The sequence below is a fragment of the Octopus sinensis genome, linkage group LG8 (genome assembly GCF_006345805.1).
Source record: "Octopus sinensis linkage group LG8, ASM634580v1, whole genome shotgun sequence".
Classification (NCBI taxonomy): Eukaryota; Metazoa; Mollusca; class Cephalopoda; order Octopoda; family Octopodidae; genus Octopus; species Octopus sinensis.
The window spans coordinates 101624045-101641778 of record NC_043004.1 but is presented as its reverse complement, the minus strand read 5'-3'; the positions used below and the strand labels follow the sequence as shown (position 1 = coordinate 101641778).

Sequence of the window (17734 nt, the reverse complement as noted above, 5' to 3'; positions counted from 1 at the left end):
TATATTTTACAGACTATTTTAAAATTAGAAATGATAACATTTTTTCATAAAAGGAGGCTGGACTAAACAATTCCATGAGCCAAGTGTGGCCTGCAGGCCATATGTTTGACATTCCTACCATAGGGGTTCTCTTATTAAATAGATTCTGTTAAAAGTAACATTATTTGAAAATCTGGTACCAGTTACCTGACACCTAACTGAACTAAGGCAAACACAAACAAATGATCTGTCCAGAAACAATTGCCTCAGGATAAATATGAACATTTATGATATACAGGCTAATATATTCATCCACATCTGCAGTGCCATCTTATCTCTACAATGACGAAACCAATGTATAGATCATGTATAAATCCAGTCAGCTGACATCTGAATCAGGTAGCATAAAGCAACAATACAAAGAAGAAAAGGAAAAAGGGAAAACAGAAGACTCACCTTAGTTAGTTGTGGACCGCTTGGAGAACTTGAAAATTCAAATACTAGAAAATCAGCAAAAGTTCGTAAGTGTGATGACAAGGATCTTGGTCCTAAGCGTTCCAAAACTCTAAGTAGTGAAAGAGAGTAAACAGTTTACCAGTTAGTTTGACAATATTTAGAACTTGAATTAAACAGTAACTTCTGCACAGACAAATACTTATTGACTAATTCACTGACAGCTGTTTACTGCATTAATTTGTAGTGACGTCATATTCCAGTGTGCGCACACGCAACGTCCTTCTTCAGTGTGCATGTGCGGGGTTGGAACCGTCTGGAAAGGCATAAGGAAGTTCCCTCATGCACATGCGCTAGAGACTGGGGAAGAAATTCTATCGCGTTCCTTAATAGCGTCGTTGACTTGAGACACGGCGATAGAAGAGAAAGGATGTGTTTTTTAAACGTGTGATCAGCCTATTCTCCTGTCCCAGACGCTTAGGATTTGACCTGTTCTGTTGCTGCTGAATTGTTGTAAGGATCTTACAAACGTTAGAATTCAGCCTTGCTGTGTTGAACTAGGTGGATACCAATATACCAACGTGCTTCATTTGTGGATAAGAGAATAAAGAATCATATATATTTTTAAAGTTGCGTTTTGTTACCAACTGGTAGTTTCTAGAAACAAAAAGAAAGGAAATTGTGTTGCACCCAAGTTGCACCCCAAAAGTGTAAAGAAGCAACCAGTTCCCTTTACAAATTCAATGGTGAAAGGGTCTATTAGTAAGGCCTTACAGTTACTTGAAGCATTGTTTTTTAGTAACATTCTTTTATTACTAGTACCTTGAAGCATTGTTTTTTAGTAACATTCTTTTAATTTTTTATTACCACCGCCTTAGCGAAGGCAGAGGTATTGTTTTCAGTCATGTTTGTTTGTTTGTCAGTTTGTCCGTGGACAAGATATCTCAAGAACTGCAGGATAAATTCGGATGAAACTTTCGGGAATGTTTGGCCTCATGACTGGCATGAACTGATTAGATTCTGGGATTGATCTGGTACTGGACAAGGATTCTGGATTATTTTTCCTGTTTTTTTTTTTACTTAATTTTTGAGAGTAGTTGGGTTCATTTTAGTATTCTCATTTGTGAGAGCAGTTGACTTTATTTCAGTTATTCTTATTTTAAAAATCATCTCAGGCTTATCGTTGAGAGAACATGGGTGTTAAATTGGCAGAGGTTTGTGCTCTCTGAGTGCTTGTTCTTTTATTCTTTTACTCATTTCACTCATGTGACATCAGCCATGCCTTGAAGTGTTTTTGTCAAACAAATCGATCCCAGGACTTATTCTTAAGCCTGGTACTTATTCTATTGGTCTCTTTTGCCAAACTGCTAAGTTACAATGCCAACCACTCCAAGAGTAAAGTTAGTGCCTTTTATGTGTCACCAACACTATCCATGACTATGATTTCACTTCACATTAACACACACATACTCTTTTACTTGTTTCAGCCATTTGACAGCGGCCATGCTGGAGCACCGCCTTTAATCGAGTAACTCGACCCCGGGACTTATTCTTTTGTAAGCCCAGTACTTATTCTATCGGTCTCTTTTGCCAAACCGCTAAGTAACGGGGACATAAACACACCAGCATCGGCTGTCAAGCAATGCTAGGGGGACAAACACAGACACACAAACATATATATACATATATACGACAGGCTTCTTTCAGTTTCCGTCTACCAAATCCACTCACAAGGCTTTGGTCGGCCCGAGGCTATAGTAGAAGACACTTGCCCAAGGTGCCACGCAGTGGGACTGAACCCAGAACCATGTGGTTGGTAAACAAGCTACTTACCACACAGCCACGCCTATGTATATATATCTATACAAACGTGTACACTTACAAACACACACACACATGAATATATATAGACATACATATATGTTTATATCTTTCACTTTTCTTAGTTTCGGTCACTGGACTGCAGCAAGTTGTACGTGTACATGGGCGACACCGCGAGCTTTGGTTCGTTCTTACTTGATCGGGCACGGTAGCGTGGCAGAGCTCTGGGCGACGCCGCTTAGACTAGCCGGGAACGGAAGGCGGCGCCGGACACCGCGGACGGCACCGTAATTGTCTTAAAGGAATTTAACATCATCATTTAACATCCACCTTCCATCCTGGCACGGGTGGACGGTTTGACAGGAACTGGCCAAGCAGAAGACTGCACCAGACTCTGTCTCTGTTTTGGCACAGTTTTTACAGATGGGTAGCCTTCCTAACACCACCACCCAGCAGAGTGGAGTGAATGCTTTTTATGTGGCATGAGCACAGTGTACATATATACACACACACACAATCATCACTTTATGAGCAGTTTTTCCATGCTGGCATGGGCTGGACAAGAGTTGCTATAATATACACCCAGATGCCCATCCAGTCATGCTTGCACACACACATATCATTTGTTTCTTCTTATTTTTTATTTCTTCTATGCTAGCATAGGTGAGATGAATATACAATGCTTCAATAATATATTCATGTAACCTATGCTAGCACAGAAATACAGATGTAAAGCACAGAAAAACAGATAAGGTGGAGAGCTGGCAGAAACGTTAGCACGCTGGGCGAAATGCTTAGTGGTATTTCGTCTGTCTTTAACGTTCTGAGTTCAAATTCCGCCAAGGTTGACTTTGCCTTTCATCCTTTCGGAGTCGATAAAATAAGTACCAGTTACGCACTGGGGTCGACGTAATCGACTTAATCTGTTTGTCTATCCTTGTTTGTCCCCTCTGTGTGTAGCCCCTTGTGGGCAGTAAAGAAATAAGAAATACAGATGTAAAAATGAACAAATTATACAAACACACACAGATCACATATGCATATACATAGAGAGAGATTATATAGGACAAGGTTTCTTACTTGTATGCTGTTGAAGATATTCTATTGTCATCCAGCAGATTTTTCCAGATAATGCTGAAATAGAAAATATTTTCAGTCTTAGCAGGAACATGACAGTGTTGTTTGTTGTTATTTAGACCCAATTTAACCCTGACTTACAATCAGCCAAAAGATGGTCCACCTATGGCCAGCTGTCACATTTTCAGATAACATTTAAAACTATATTAACTATGACATACATTTGAGAGAACTGACTACTGATTCTAATATTTTGAATAAATTTGTAAGTTTTATTGTTACAATAAAATATGATGGTACTCTCATTTTGGATAGGAATAAGTCTTTATCATCGTTTCATTTAACGTCCGTTTTCCATGCTAGCATGGATTGGACGGTTCGACCGGGGTCTGGGAAGCCAGGAGGCTGCACCAAGCTCCAGTCTGATCTGGCAGTGTTTCTACAGCTGGATGCCTTTCCTAACGCCAACCACTCCGTAAGTGTAGTGGGTGCATTTTACATGTCACCGACATGGATGCCAGTCAGGCGGCGCTGGCATCAGCCATGTTTGGACGGTGCTTTTTACGTGTCACCGGCACGGTATATATATATATATATATATATATATATATATATATAGATAGATAGATAGATAGATAGATAGACAGATAGATAGATAGATAGATAGATAGATAGATAGATAGATAGATAGATAGATAGATAGATAGATAGATAGATATACATACATACACACACATACAGAGAGAGAATCAGAAAAGACAGAGAAAGGCATAAGGAAAGTATATGTATATATGGAAATTTTCCATTGCAATTACATGATGCAATCAAGTCTTTGCTTTACAGCTGTTTCAGATAATTGATGACTGATGCTATAACCATGCATTTCATATAATGAATTCTAATAATACAGTAGATGCATGAGGAGGCACGGATTGTTTGTTTATGAGTGAGTGAGAAGATTAACAGATCAGCTACTTACCAGAGAAACAAAGGTGGTGTACCCTGCATAGAGAAATGAGCAATAATATCATTTTCATTGGCCATACCTAGAGAAAGAGAAAAATAACTTGTGAAAAGACAGAGAAAATGGTGACTCTCTTCCACCTCTCATTTTTTATATTTTATTTTTCCTCTCTCTCTCCCCCACTGCCTCCAATTCAGTTGTTCAGTATCATCAGAAAAAAATCACTCCATGACAAAATGTTATGCTTTTCTTCATAGCAAACCATTCACAATTTCTGAACACTCTGTACTCACTAATCACTGATGGTCTATCACTAGATTCTCCACAGCTTACTGTTTACTTTAATAGTCTCCACATTTTGTAAGTTCATAACGAAAAAATATGCAGCAATTTCACTTCTCACTTTGTACTAGCAGCTCTTTTACTGCAACAGATTGACTGCACCCATGTAGGTCTCATACATTACTATATGAGTACAAAGAAAATACAAATATCTAACCCATACTAGCATGAGAGAAACTACATCATCGTTTAGTGTCCGCTTTCCATGCTAGCATGGGTTGGACAGTTCAACTAGGGTCTGGGAAGCCAGAAGGCTGTACCAGGCCCAGTTTGATCTGGCAATGATTCTACGGCTGGATGCCCTTCCTAACGCCAACCACTCCATGAGTGTAGTGGGTGCTTTTTACATGCCACCGGCACAGGTGCCAGACGAGTCTGGCAAACGGCCACGATCGGATGGTGCTTTTTATGTGCCACCGGCACGGGGGCCAGGCAAGGCTGGCAACAGCCACGAACGGATGGTGCTTTTTACGTGCCACCAGCACGGGGGTCAGGCGATTGCTGGCAGAAAGTGCCACGTAGTAAAGACCCTCTTGGTCATGAGTGACCATGGGATTGCACCTAAAAAGTTCCCCTCTAAGGTATATAGCTTGGTGGTTAGAGCATCAGGCTCACAATCATGAGGTAGTGAGTTCGATTCCCAGACCAGGCTATGTTGCATTCTCGAACAAGACACTTTATTTCACAATGCTCCAGTTCACTCAGCTGTAGAAATGAGTTGCGACATCACAGGTGCCACGCTGTATCGGCCCCTTTGCCTTTCCCTTGGATAGCATCAGAGGCACGGAAAGGGGATGCTGGTATGCATGAGCGACTGCTGGTCTTCCATAAACAACCTTGCCCAGAATTGTGTGTCAGAGAGTAACTTTCTAAATGCAATCCCACGGTCATTTGTGACCAAAGGGAGTCTTTACCCATTGTACCACACAGTAAAAATAGTGTGTGAAATGTAAACCAAAGATAATAAGAAAGAATGAGTTGTTTGGCTTCAGAGAACTGATACCTCAGCAACAATACAGCTGAAGAGACTACTCTGATATACTGGCTCCATTACACTATGCAAACTCTTTCACCATGAGACTAAAATACACGTGTGCATGAGTGTATGAGAGAAAAAGAGAGACTTCATAATCATCATCATCATTTAACATCCATCTTCCATGCTGACATGGTTTGGACGGCTTGACAGGAGCCGGCTAGGTAGAAGACTACACCAGGCATCATTTTTACAGCTGGATGCCCTTCCAAATGCCAACCACCCCAGAGAGTGGACTGAGTGCTTTTTACATAGCACCAGCACAGGCGAGGTCAGTTTTGGCGTGGTTTTTACAGCTGGATGCCCTTCCAAATGCCAACCACCCCAGAGAGTGGACTGAGTGCTTTTTACATAGCACCAGCACAGGCGAGGTCAGTTTTGGCGTGGTTTTTACAGCTGGATGCCCTTCCAAATGCCAACCACCCCAGAGAGTGGACTGAGTGCTTTTTACATAGCACCAGCACAGGCGAGGTCAGTTTTGGCGTGGTTTTTACAGCTGGATGCCCTTCCAAATGCCAACCACTTTACAGTGTGGACTGGATGGCTTTTACATGGCACCAGCACTGGCAGGGTCAACAAGTAACTTGCAAAACAAGGAATTTTGAGAGGAGAGGGGGCACTGGAGAAGGTGATCTTCAGTCAGATGAGGAGAGATAAGAGTGTGACAAAGAGACACAGAGGTAGAAGCAGGTGTCTTGCTATAGAGGAGGTGCATGGTTATCCAGCCAAGGGAGAGTGAGAGAGAGGGGAACCAGTGAAAAAAATGTCAATCTGAGCAGGTTTAATGACACCAATTATCAGTATAACTTTATCCCAGACAACAATGAAATGTGTCTTTGTAGAACCTACTTCTCCATTTCTTGTACTCTGTATCTACGTTCTTCTGAAGAACGGTTTTATCTTCCTTGACAGCAGGATTTTGGTTAAAGAATTCACTGATGGTTGCTGGGAAGGAAGACAATGTATGACTGGGCCAGCCATGTGGAGTATTCATCATGATTGCACTCAAGATTTCCCAGCACCAATTTCCAGATAGACTTTCAGCACCTGCAATATAAAATAACAGTGGAAATATAAAAAAAAAACATACCAGCAGATAAACAGATACATGCACACACACACACATACACACATTTATATGTATACCAGAATATAGAAGGCGGCGAGCTGGCAGAAACGTTAGCACGCGAAATGCGTTGCCGTATTTCGTCTGCCGTTAAGTTCCGAGTTCAAATTCCGCCGAGGTCGACTTTGCCTTTCATCCTTCCGGGGTCGATAAATTAAGTACCAGTTACGCACTGGGGTCGATGTAATCGACTTAATCCGTTTGTCTGCCCTTGTTTGTCTCCTCTGAGTTTAGCCCCTTGTGGGTAGTAAAGAAATATATATGTATACCAGAATATGTTTCACTGGAACTCAATATATTTCCTGGACTCAGGTCCTGTTGGAACACATCCTGTCAAAGCTAGAACTGAAGCCAGGCATTAAATAAATATGATGATGTTAACTAGTTATTATTTGGAGTGAGCCTAATTCTTTCGCATGTATAATAGAATACACACTCACTCTCCCTTAACCCTTTCGTTACTATATTTCTGACCAAATTACACCCCTTATGTGTTTCAATTAATTTCTAACGTAATCATAAATTTAGTCTGGTTTCATTAAACAACAATAACTTTTTTATTTATCGATATATTAATCTGATTTTTGGAAGATAATTTAATGAAATATTCTCAACCAATTCTATACTATAATTTTTGTCACAAAGTGACTCTAATTGCAGGTAGATACAGGTAAATTCAACAAAATATAAAATTATTAAAATTTTGTTCAAACATCGCTATATAAAATGGGTTATTAGCTAATATTCAATTGGGTATACAACAAAATTTTACGATAGAATTTGTTATTCTGGGTAACTTTCTGATACCCATAATAATATTTATGGCAAAATAGTCTTAATTTCATTTAAGGTTATGGGAAACCACAAACTATCCTTTCTTTCGCTTTGTTTACGTTTAGCGTAACAGTTCGTTTCCGCCGTAATGATTTCAAATAGGCTCATTCGAAAAAGTAAAAAGAAATAGTTTAAGGCTTTACTCTTCTGGGAAAGTCTGTGGCTTGGTCCAGTTTCTTCAGAAAAATCACCGAAAGAAACAGTTTTTAAATTTTCACTCCATTCAGGTGCCAATTCATTTTCTTTATCGCAGTCGGAGATCACAGATTCACAGTTTTCACTTTCGGAAAATGAAACATCAGATTCATTATCAAATACCACATGCTTTTTTTTTTCAGTCATAGAGTTAGATTTATGAAGGTCTTCAGTAGAAAATCCTTTGAATTCTGACTCGCTGCTTGATATAATGAAATTCGTATCCATTTTTTGTCAGAATTACAAATTTTGAAAACACAATAGGAACAAATTTCGGAAAAAAATCTCCCAAAATTCACGGAATTAAAATTACACTTCGATTTTTGTACAAAACTGTAGTTGAACTGTTTACGAAGTATAATACGTGTTTTCACGAATGTACTAAAGAGATTTGCTCTGATATTCTCATTTAAATATGAATAGGTAAATTCGGGCGGCTTTGGGCAGTTTGGTCTCATTAACCAAAATTTTTTTCGGGCGGCTTTGGGCGGTTTGGCAACGAAAGGGTTAATGTGTGACTGTGTGTGCATGTATGTGAGTTTAATTAACAGTTTTATGGAATGGAACAAATGGTTACAAATACAAGCATACAGACATACACACACACACACATTTTGGCTATGAAATGAAACAAAAGGATATACCTTAAGTTGGAATGAAAAGCAAGAATATCACAGAATAGCATATCCAATAACTCAAGTTTAAATGATGTAAATGTACAAATCACTGCTATTATGTTAAACTGTCGTATGTCCAAATTTGGCCAAATGCATTTTTCTCAAAATTTATTTTTGCTTGCAATTGCTGGTTCTTTTGGTCAAACTATTGTATCTCCAGCTGCTTCAGATGCCAAGATATGAAAATTGCCTAAGTGCGGTACAATGGTTTTGCAAATGTAAAAAGAAACGGAATGGTGAAACTATTTTTTCGTTTTCTGAAAAGGCAACATTTTGGACTTAGGATGCTTTTGCTAATAATTACCATTATTAGCAACGAAATGATAATAATTATATATTGATGATGTGAATGTCCAAATAATAATATATTCTACCAACCTGTGATATGCATAGCCCTTGCAAGTGTGAGGACCAAAGCTCGATTCAGTTCTTCAGAATCTAGTGACAGAAAATTTGGTCCTTTGGGTTCTTTGAAAACCTTGGTGAGCTGGGGCTGAATCTCATTACTGCCCAAACCAGTGATAAGTCGCAAAGCTGTACTTTCAACGCTATGGAGAATAATATATTAAAAATTTTTAATTGGGTTTTAGATCTAACTTGAACAATTTCAGGGTTCGTTTTCAGTGGAAAGAAAAGAAAATAGAAATTTTATTATTTTCAAATCATTAGTACAAATAACTAATAACATGATTTTTGTCCTTGGGTAGTGATTGTTATTTCCTATTTGCTTACCTCTAGGAAGTATGAAAAACTACTAATATTTCCTTCAAACTTTACTTTTGTTACATTTACTCAAACCCCAACGAATGCCTCTCAACACATGGCTATGATGCTCCCCCACTACTCCTGCTCATGATCAGAGATGCACTTATTGTCAGCCACTAAGGAACATACACAAGTGGTTACAGTCAGGCATCCGACAAGCAAATTTGTGGTACTGAGCAGTGTATTTGCTATAATGATATTTCTGCTTCAACAACTCAGGACTGAATCTGATTGAAATGTAATGGAAAATAGATCAGTTTCAAAACATTGATGTCCAAGTCATAAAAGCAAAGTTTGAAGGGAACAGTAGTCATTTCCTTTGATTTGTAGATAGAAGCCTCGCCGGTGGCACGTAAAAAGCACCATCCAATCGTGGTCGTTTGCTAGCCTCACCTGGCACCTGTGCAGGTGGCACGTAAAAAGCACCCACTACCCTCACGGAGTGGTTGGCGTTAGGAAGGGCATCCAGCTGTAGAAACACTGCCAGATCAGACTGGGCCTGGTGCAGCCTTCTGGCTTCCCAGACACCAGTTGAACCGTCCAACCCATGCTAGCATAGAAAGCGGACGCTAAACGATGATGATGATGATGAAGCAGATAGGAAATAACACCAACTGACCAAAGACAAAAAAAATTTAATTTTGTTACACAGTGAAATATATACTTTTACAAAGCAACAAATTAGAGGGGGCATAGGTCATAACTGATTGAATCAATTATAATAATGATTTTTCATGTAGACACAGGACCACAAATATTTAGTGGGAAGAGAACAGCTGACACCATATTGACTGGTGCTTCCTTAATCGCCCCAGAAGGATGCAAGACAGAGCCAATTCTGACAGGATTTGATTGCAGAATGTAAAGAGACATACCTAAATACCACAAAGCATTGTTTGGTGCTCCACTGATTCTGTCAATTTGCTCTCTCAATAGTAAAAGGCTAGAAATTTTGTTGGGGAGGAAAGAAGGAAGTTGAATGTATTTACTATCAGACAGATAGATTTGGGAAAAGTGAATTACATCTCCTGTTTAGAGGAGCAGGGCATCACCTATTTGGATACTATTGTACAGGTATAGCAGTGTGATAACAAGTTTGTATCTCAACTACATGGTTCCAGGTTCAAACCTTTTGTGTGGCAACTTGGGTAAGTGACTCCTACAACAGCCCTGGGTTAACAAAGCCTTGCAAGAGAACTTCGTAAAAAGAAACTGAAAGAATTTGTCATGGGTACGTATTTACGTACAAGTATGCAAGTGTATGTATGTATGTGTGTGTGTGTATATGTGAGTGTTAAACTCTGTCTGACCTATGCAATTATGGAAAAATGAATGTAAAAATGATGATCATGTTTGATGAATTAAAAAGAGGGGAAAAAAAGAAGGTAAAGGAGGAAAAAGGGAAGAGTACAGGAAAAGTAAAGGAAAAAGAAGAGAAGGGAAAAGAAAAAGAGAATGGTAAAATAAAAGAAAGAGGATAAAGAGAAGGAGAGAGAAGTGAAGAGGTGCTTGCTGATGTAAAGGAGAAGGAAGAGAAAAGAAAGGATTACGTAATAAAGGGAGGAGTCAGGAGGAGTAAGCAGAGTATAAGAATGCAGAAGAGGAGAAGATATAATAAAAGAAATGGGAGTCAAAAAGGGTTACTCACCACAAATGTAACTGATTCTGATTGGTTTGTGGAACAGAAGCCAGCGAGTGAAGGTGACCTAGAAGTTGCACCCTATAATGGGGCTGAATGTGATGCAGTCGGTAACTGAACATTTCAAGTAATGTGTGCAGGATACCCCAAGCCTGGCTTGCAAAGACATTAGGTAACAATTGACCTGTTAAAAGAACAGTAGTTAAATGTAGATCGATAACACTGATAACACTGATATACAATGCTGATAATGAAGATGAATCGAACTGGAAGAAGAATAGGTAAACAGGTATATGCTTACTAATGATAATGAAGATAGTTGAACCTGTAGAGAGAATAGTTATATAGATATATGCTTACGAGGGAGAAGATTTGATCTGAGCAGAGAGTATTTGAATATATGCGTGAGCATGTGCACGTGCATGCATATATATACATATATATATATATATATATATACAGATAAAGGGTGAAATATAATTAATTTAATAAAATCAATAAATTTCACCTAGTAGTATTTCGGTATGGAAAAGGACCATATTCGGTAAAAATTCACATAATCATAATAAGGGATTTTTGCACAAGTTGCTTAAACCACATACCGAAAATATTAGAAATAGCAATCAAAGGGCTACTATTTCTATTACTTCTTTTTTTGCTATATATGAGTTACAAATACTGTTGTTTGTGGAGACTTATTTTTGTAGTAATAGAAATAGTAGCCCTTTGACTGCTATTTCTAATATTTTCGGTATGTGGTTTAAGCAACTTGTTGCAAAATATATATATATATATATATGGCACATATAAAGCACCCACTACACTCACGGAGTGGTTGGCATTAGGAAGGGCATCCAGCTGTAGAAACACTGCCAGATCAGACTGAGCCTGGTGCAGCCTCCTGGCTTCCCAGATCCCCGGTCGAACTGTCCAACCCATGCTAGCATGGAAAGCGGACGTTAAACGATGATGATGATATCATCAGTTAATATCCATTTTCCATTCTGGCATGGGTTGGACAGTTTGACTGTCACTGGCAGTTGCAGAGCTGTACAGACTCCAATTGTCTGTGTTGGCATGGTTTCTACTATTGGATGCCCTTCCTAACGCCAACTACTTTACAAAATGTGTTGGGTGCTTTTTACGTGCCACAGGTGCATTTGTGTTGCACCAGCATAAGCACGCACGCACATACACACACACACACACACATACATACATACATATATATATATATCAGTATCCTCATTTTAACAATTACCCTTCTGCGCTAGCATGGTAATATACATACATACACATAAACATATATACTGACAATGAATGACGAGGAAAAGGAAGATGGTTATTTATGCCCAATCCGTACACCATCCAAGGATGGGAGACAAACATGGCTAGATTTGAACTCAAAACAGAAGGGACATAACAAAATACCTTAAAACAGTCTGGCCGTATCATTTATGCAAGAGCAGGCATAATCATTTAAACTGACATTTGTGCTGGTGCTTTATCACATCAACCACAAATGGATGAAAGATAAAGATCATTTAGGTAGGATTTCTGACACTAGCACAAAGCAAAATGCTATTAGAAAAGGAATATGCAAATTAAATTAACATTTTGGCTCAGGGAAAATGAGAGGCAAGGCTAACTCCGGATGGATTTGAACTCAGAAAATATAGCAACTCCAGTTATCTTCAGACTAAAGACCTGGTCTGAATACTTGAAATAAAGTGGGTTCACTTAAAGGCACTCAAGAGCCAGATGGTGATGATGTTAGTTGATAGTGCATGATTCAACATCACCTATGAGGTGTAAGAAAGAATGAGCCCCACCAGTTTGACCAAGTGTATGGTTCATTACCACAAGACATGTAGGCACTGTAAAGAGCCATGGGCATTGCCCCTCCCTCCTGACTAAAAGACAAAAGTAAAAAAAGGGAAATACATGAATATGATGTTTGCAGAGGTGATCAAATGAGTTAAGGGTTTATGATTGAAGTGAAATGCACTCACTTATGAAAGCTTTAATTCCAAGTGATTCAATCTCCATGTAAACAAGTAGACGGCTGTATGTCTCAACTAATGCTGGCGCTAAGGCAATATTGGTTTTCTTCTTTGCCATTTGAATAACTTTTGTCACAATGCTGTGGATCAAGCTGCAAAATTGAAACAAAGATGGTAAGAATAAAATGACAGTGTCAATATAATGATTTGAACAATTACTCTTCTGTGCTAGCATGGTAATATACATACATACATCATCATCGTTTAACATCTGTTTTCCGTGCTAGCACGGGCTGGACGGTTCGACCGGGGTCTGGGAAGCCAGGGGCTGCACCAGGCTCCAGTCTGATCTGGCAGAGTTTCTACAGCTGGATGCCCTTCCTAACGCCAACCACTCCGCGAGTGTAGTGGGTGCTTTTTATGTGCCACCTGCACAGGTGCCAGTGGGGTCCGGCATCGGCCACGATCGGTTGGAGCTTTTAACGTGCCACCGGCACGGAAGCCAGCCAAGGCGGCGCTAATGAATAACGAGGAAAACGAAGATGGTTATTTATGCCCAATCCCTACACCATCCAAGGATGGGAGACAAACATGGCTAGATTTGAACTCAAAGCAGAAGGGACATAACAAAATACCTTAAAACAGTCTGGCCTTATCATTTATGCAAGAGCAGGCATAATCATTTAAACTGACATTCAAACCATGTAGAGGTGGGATTGCAAAGTGGATAAGGTTTTGGACTACCAATACATGGCTACCCTGCACTGTATAAGGGTGGATGGAAGCAACTAGAAGGAAGACACAGATGATGATGATGAAGTGTGGTAGCTCTCAAGTGAAGGAAGGTGAGTATAAGAGGGAATACAGACACCGGATTAGGAAGAAAGAGAGGCTAAGTTCATAAGAGTGTGAGGGAAGTGTGTAGGTGGGAAGGGTGGAGGTGAATGTACAGAATGATGAACGAGGGTGGAGATGCGGTTGACAGTAAATATCAGCATAGTTGGGGAGAAGATGAGAGCGACTTAGGAAAGAGGAAGTGATGAGTACAGAAAGGTGGAGAGCAGTAGTATAGTAAGCCTGCAAACAGATTAGTGAAACAGGACTGGAACTCAACTCAAAAGGGATGAGGACAAATACCACAAGGCAAGTTGTTCAACATTCTGACAACTTAGTCAATTCATTGCCTTAGCGTGTGTATTAAACATACATGATTGCACCAAGAAAGTTTCCCTCCAAAGCACAAGTCCAAGCAAGGTTGTTTATGGAAGATCAGTAGTCGTCCATGCATACCAGCCTCCCCTCTCCATGCCACCGATGTTATCCATGGGAAAGGCAAAGGGCAATGCAGCTTGGCACCAGTGACGTCACAACTCATTTTTACAGATGAGTGAACTGGAACAATGTGAAATAAAATGTCCTGCTCGTGATCACAACACACTGGCCAATCCAGGAATCAAACTCACTACCTCATGACTGTGAGTCCAACACTCTAACCACTGAGCCATGTGCCCTCATACATATATATATATATCATCATCATCATCATCATCGTTTAACATCCGCTTTCTATGCTGGCATGGGTTGGACGGTTTGACTGGGGGGGGGTCTGGGAAGCCAGAAGGCTGCACCAGGCTCAGTCTGATCTGGCAGTGTTTCTACAGCTGGATGCCCTTCCTAACGCCACCACTCCGTGAGTGTAGTGGGTGCTTTTATGTGCCACCGATATATATATATATATATATATATATATATAATCATCATCGTTTAATGTCTGTTTTCCATGCTGGTAAGGGTTTGACTGGAGACTGGCAAGCCAGGAAGCCACACCAGGCTCCAATCTGATCTGGCAATGCTTCTACAGCTGGATGCCCTTCCTAGTGCCTACCACTCTGAGAGTGAGTGTAGTGAGTGCTTTTTACATTCCACCAGCACGATAGTCAGTCAGGCGGCACTGGCATCGGCCACATTCAGATGGTACTCTTTACATGCCCCCGGCACAGGAGCCAGTTGGGGCAGGAAGGCTGGCATCAACCATGTTTGGACGGGTGCTTTTTACATGTCACTGGCACGGGGAGCCAATCTGGCGGCTCTGGCAGCGACCCACACATGAATGAATGGTGTTTATCACATGCCACCAGCACTGGTAGCTACCACAACTACAATTTCCATTTGATTGTGATTTGATTTGATTTACTTGACTCAATAGGTTTCCTCAAGCACAGAATGTCGCCTGACGATTCAGCAAATAAGTAACAACGATGTCCAGGTATCAGTACATTAGTGCTGTTTCAGGCAGCTCCATTTAATCAATCAATGAAAACATTACATCAGTTTGAAATAAACCGCTCTCCTCAGAGTGTATGACCATATAGATTTCCAGCATACAGGATACTCCTTTATAATTTTATAACCCTAACCCCAATAAATTTTTCATCAGTACTAGAGTTTAAGATATATTGCTTCTTTTTGCTATTACTGTAGCAGAATGAATTTAGGGAAAAATACCTAAAGCTTACTATAATTCAGAGTGGCAGAAGAAAATAATGGGGTTCAGTAAAGAGGAATAGTGATATAGCTACATTCATTTTTATATATATAAGATACATATGGATATATGTTGTTAATTTAATCAAGATTCCAACATCACCATGAAAATACAGGACCAGATACTGCAACAGCTTGGGTTTCAGAGGACCACAGCTCTTTAACAACCTCCTTAAATGCCTGAGAGACTTACATAGTGTAGATGTGGGTTTCTTTAAAACTAAACTGGATCTCTTCTTGTCAGGGGTCCCAGATGAACCTACCTCACGACAAGAGACACAGATGCGGGCAGCAGCATCAAACTCCCTTGTTGATCAGAGGTGGATTCACATATTAGTGTAGCTCATTCAGCGGTGGTGCCCCAGCATGGCCGCGGCCTTCGGGCTAAAACATTTTTAAGGATTTAAGGATTTATATCTGAACCAAGCTAGCATTTGGAATGTATAATTAAAATCAAGAAAACAGAAGAATGAATTCTGCAAAATTAGGGAGTCAATACTATATATAGTAAGGTTAAATAACTCTGGCATGACCAGCACAAAATCTATCACCTCACCTCATTTTGGCATGAACTGTGAGAGAATCCAATAAGCTCATTGGTAACGGTTGGGTTGGTGCCCCAGCAACGATGTTTCCTGGTAAGAGGGTTGTGTTTTTGTTATTGCCATGGATATTTTCAACCAAAATGGCCATAGGAAGACTAAAATATTCAGAATTGGTGCTATCTGTGAAGAAAATAAGAAAACAAATATATGAAAATAGAAAGATAACTTTCAAAATATAAAGAAGATAAACAAGATTGAAGATTAAAAAACATTGCTTAATATCTATGTTTCTTATTTCTTTATTGCCCACAAAGGGCTAAACATAGAGGGGACAAACAAGGACAGACAAAGGGATTAAATCGATTACATCGACCCCAGTGCATAACTGGTACTTAATTTATCGACCCCGAAAGGATGAAAGGCAAAGTCGACCTCGGCGGAATTTGAACCCAGAACTTAACGACAGACAAAATACCGCTAAGCATTTCGCCCGGCGTGCTAACGTTTCTGCCAGCTCGCCGCCTTTATCTATGTTTCTACAGTTGGATAACCTTCTTAACATCAGCCACTTTACAGCATGTGCTGGATGCTTTGTTTTGTTTTTTTTCATGTCACTGGTACTAGTGAGGTTGTAATGCAGCTCACAAGACTTTAAAACTCAAGGGAGTTGGGAATGGTTTTATGAAGCAGGTGCAGTATTAGTAGATTGACAACAGGTTGACAGAAGTGGTGGGGCACTTGAAAAACATTTTCTGGTGCTGTTTAACCCTTTAGTATTTAAACTGGCCATATCCGGCCAAAATAGTTAATGTTTTATGTTCAAACTGACCAGATCCAGGTTCTCACACCTACCCTACAATGTTATTCTACATTAATTACACCATCAAGATCTTGAAACTATGAGATAAAGCATGATTAATTCAAATAAATGGGAATCAATAGGCATTATGTTTGATTGAATAATCTGAACACTAAAGGGTTAAATGTGATCCTTTAACTTTCAATCTCTTAGGTGTAAATAAAATCAGCACAACTCAAATAAAAAGACCAGTGTAATCAATTACATACAGCCTCGTTCAAATTTATAACCTCGTCTGGCACCTGTGCCAGTGGCACGTAAAAAGCACCCACTACACTCACGGAGTGGTTGGCGTTAGAAGGGCATCCAGCCGTAGAAACATTGCCAGATCAGACTGGGCCTGGTGCAGCCTTCTGGCTTCACAGACCCCAGTTGCATGATGATGATGATGTAACAATGTTAGAAATTAATAACAACCCTTCTCAGAAGACTCGTCGGAATTATTTTGCTCACTCTTTTTTTTTAACTACCCCTTACTATTTTCTTATTATTTGCTTTCTTGCTTCTGTTAGCAGCCAGACAGGAAAATCAAGACAAACTGATTTTAACACCCACCTTTCCAAATTTGTATGGGATGAAAGGAGTTAACAGAGGTTTATTTTTCTATGGTCTGATGCTCTTCCTGTCACCAAGCCTCGTTTCCAAGTAAGGTAATATTTCCCCACAGCTAGAAATGTTTTCACAGAAGACTGGAAATGAATGACACTGCTTGTATGACAGTGATGCTCATTTACAACTATCGTGTGATATCAAAACAAGGAGACACACGCATGCACACACAAACACATAGACATGTGTGTGTGTGTGCGCGTGTGACTAACAAGCTTCTTTCAGTTTCCATCTACCAACTCCTCTCATAAGGTTTTAGTAGGCCA

The 17734-nt window shown here is 39.8% G+C and overlaps 1 protein-coding gene across 1 annotated transcript in view; it reads right to left on the bottom strand.

Annotated features, from left to right (window-relative positions):
• Window positions 1-17734, bottom strand: part of LOC115215010 (mediator of RNA polymerase II transcription subunit 23) — a 77149-nt gene that overhangs the window by 31218 nt on the left and 28197 nt on the right. Inside the window, exons 14-21 of the mRNA XM_029784122.2 lie at window positions 16012-16180; window positions 12921-13063; window positions 10918-11092; window positions 8883-9052; window positions 6522-6719; window positions 4310-4376; window positions 3334-3387; window positions 436-544 (exon numbers count right to left, since the gene is read on the bottom strand). Of these exons, the coding sequence (XP_029639982.1) occupies window positions 436-544; window positions 3334-3387; window positions 4310-4376; window positions 6522-6719; window positions 8883-9052; window positions 10918-11092; window positions 12921-13063; window positions 16012-16180 (1085 nt within the window). The remainder of the gene's footprint in view (window positions 1-435; window positions 545-3333; window positions 3388-4309; window positions 4377-6521; window positions 6720-8882; window positions 9053-10917; window positions 11093-12920; window positions 13064-16011; window positions 16181-17734) is intronic.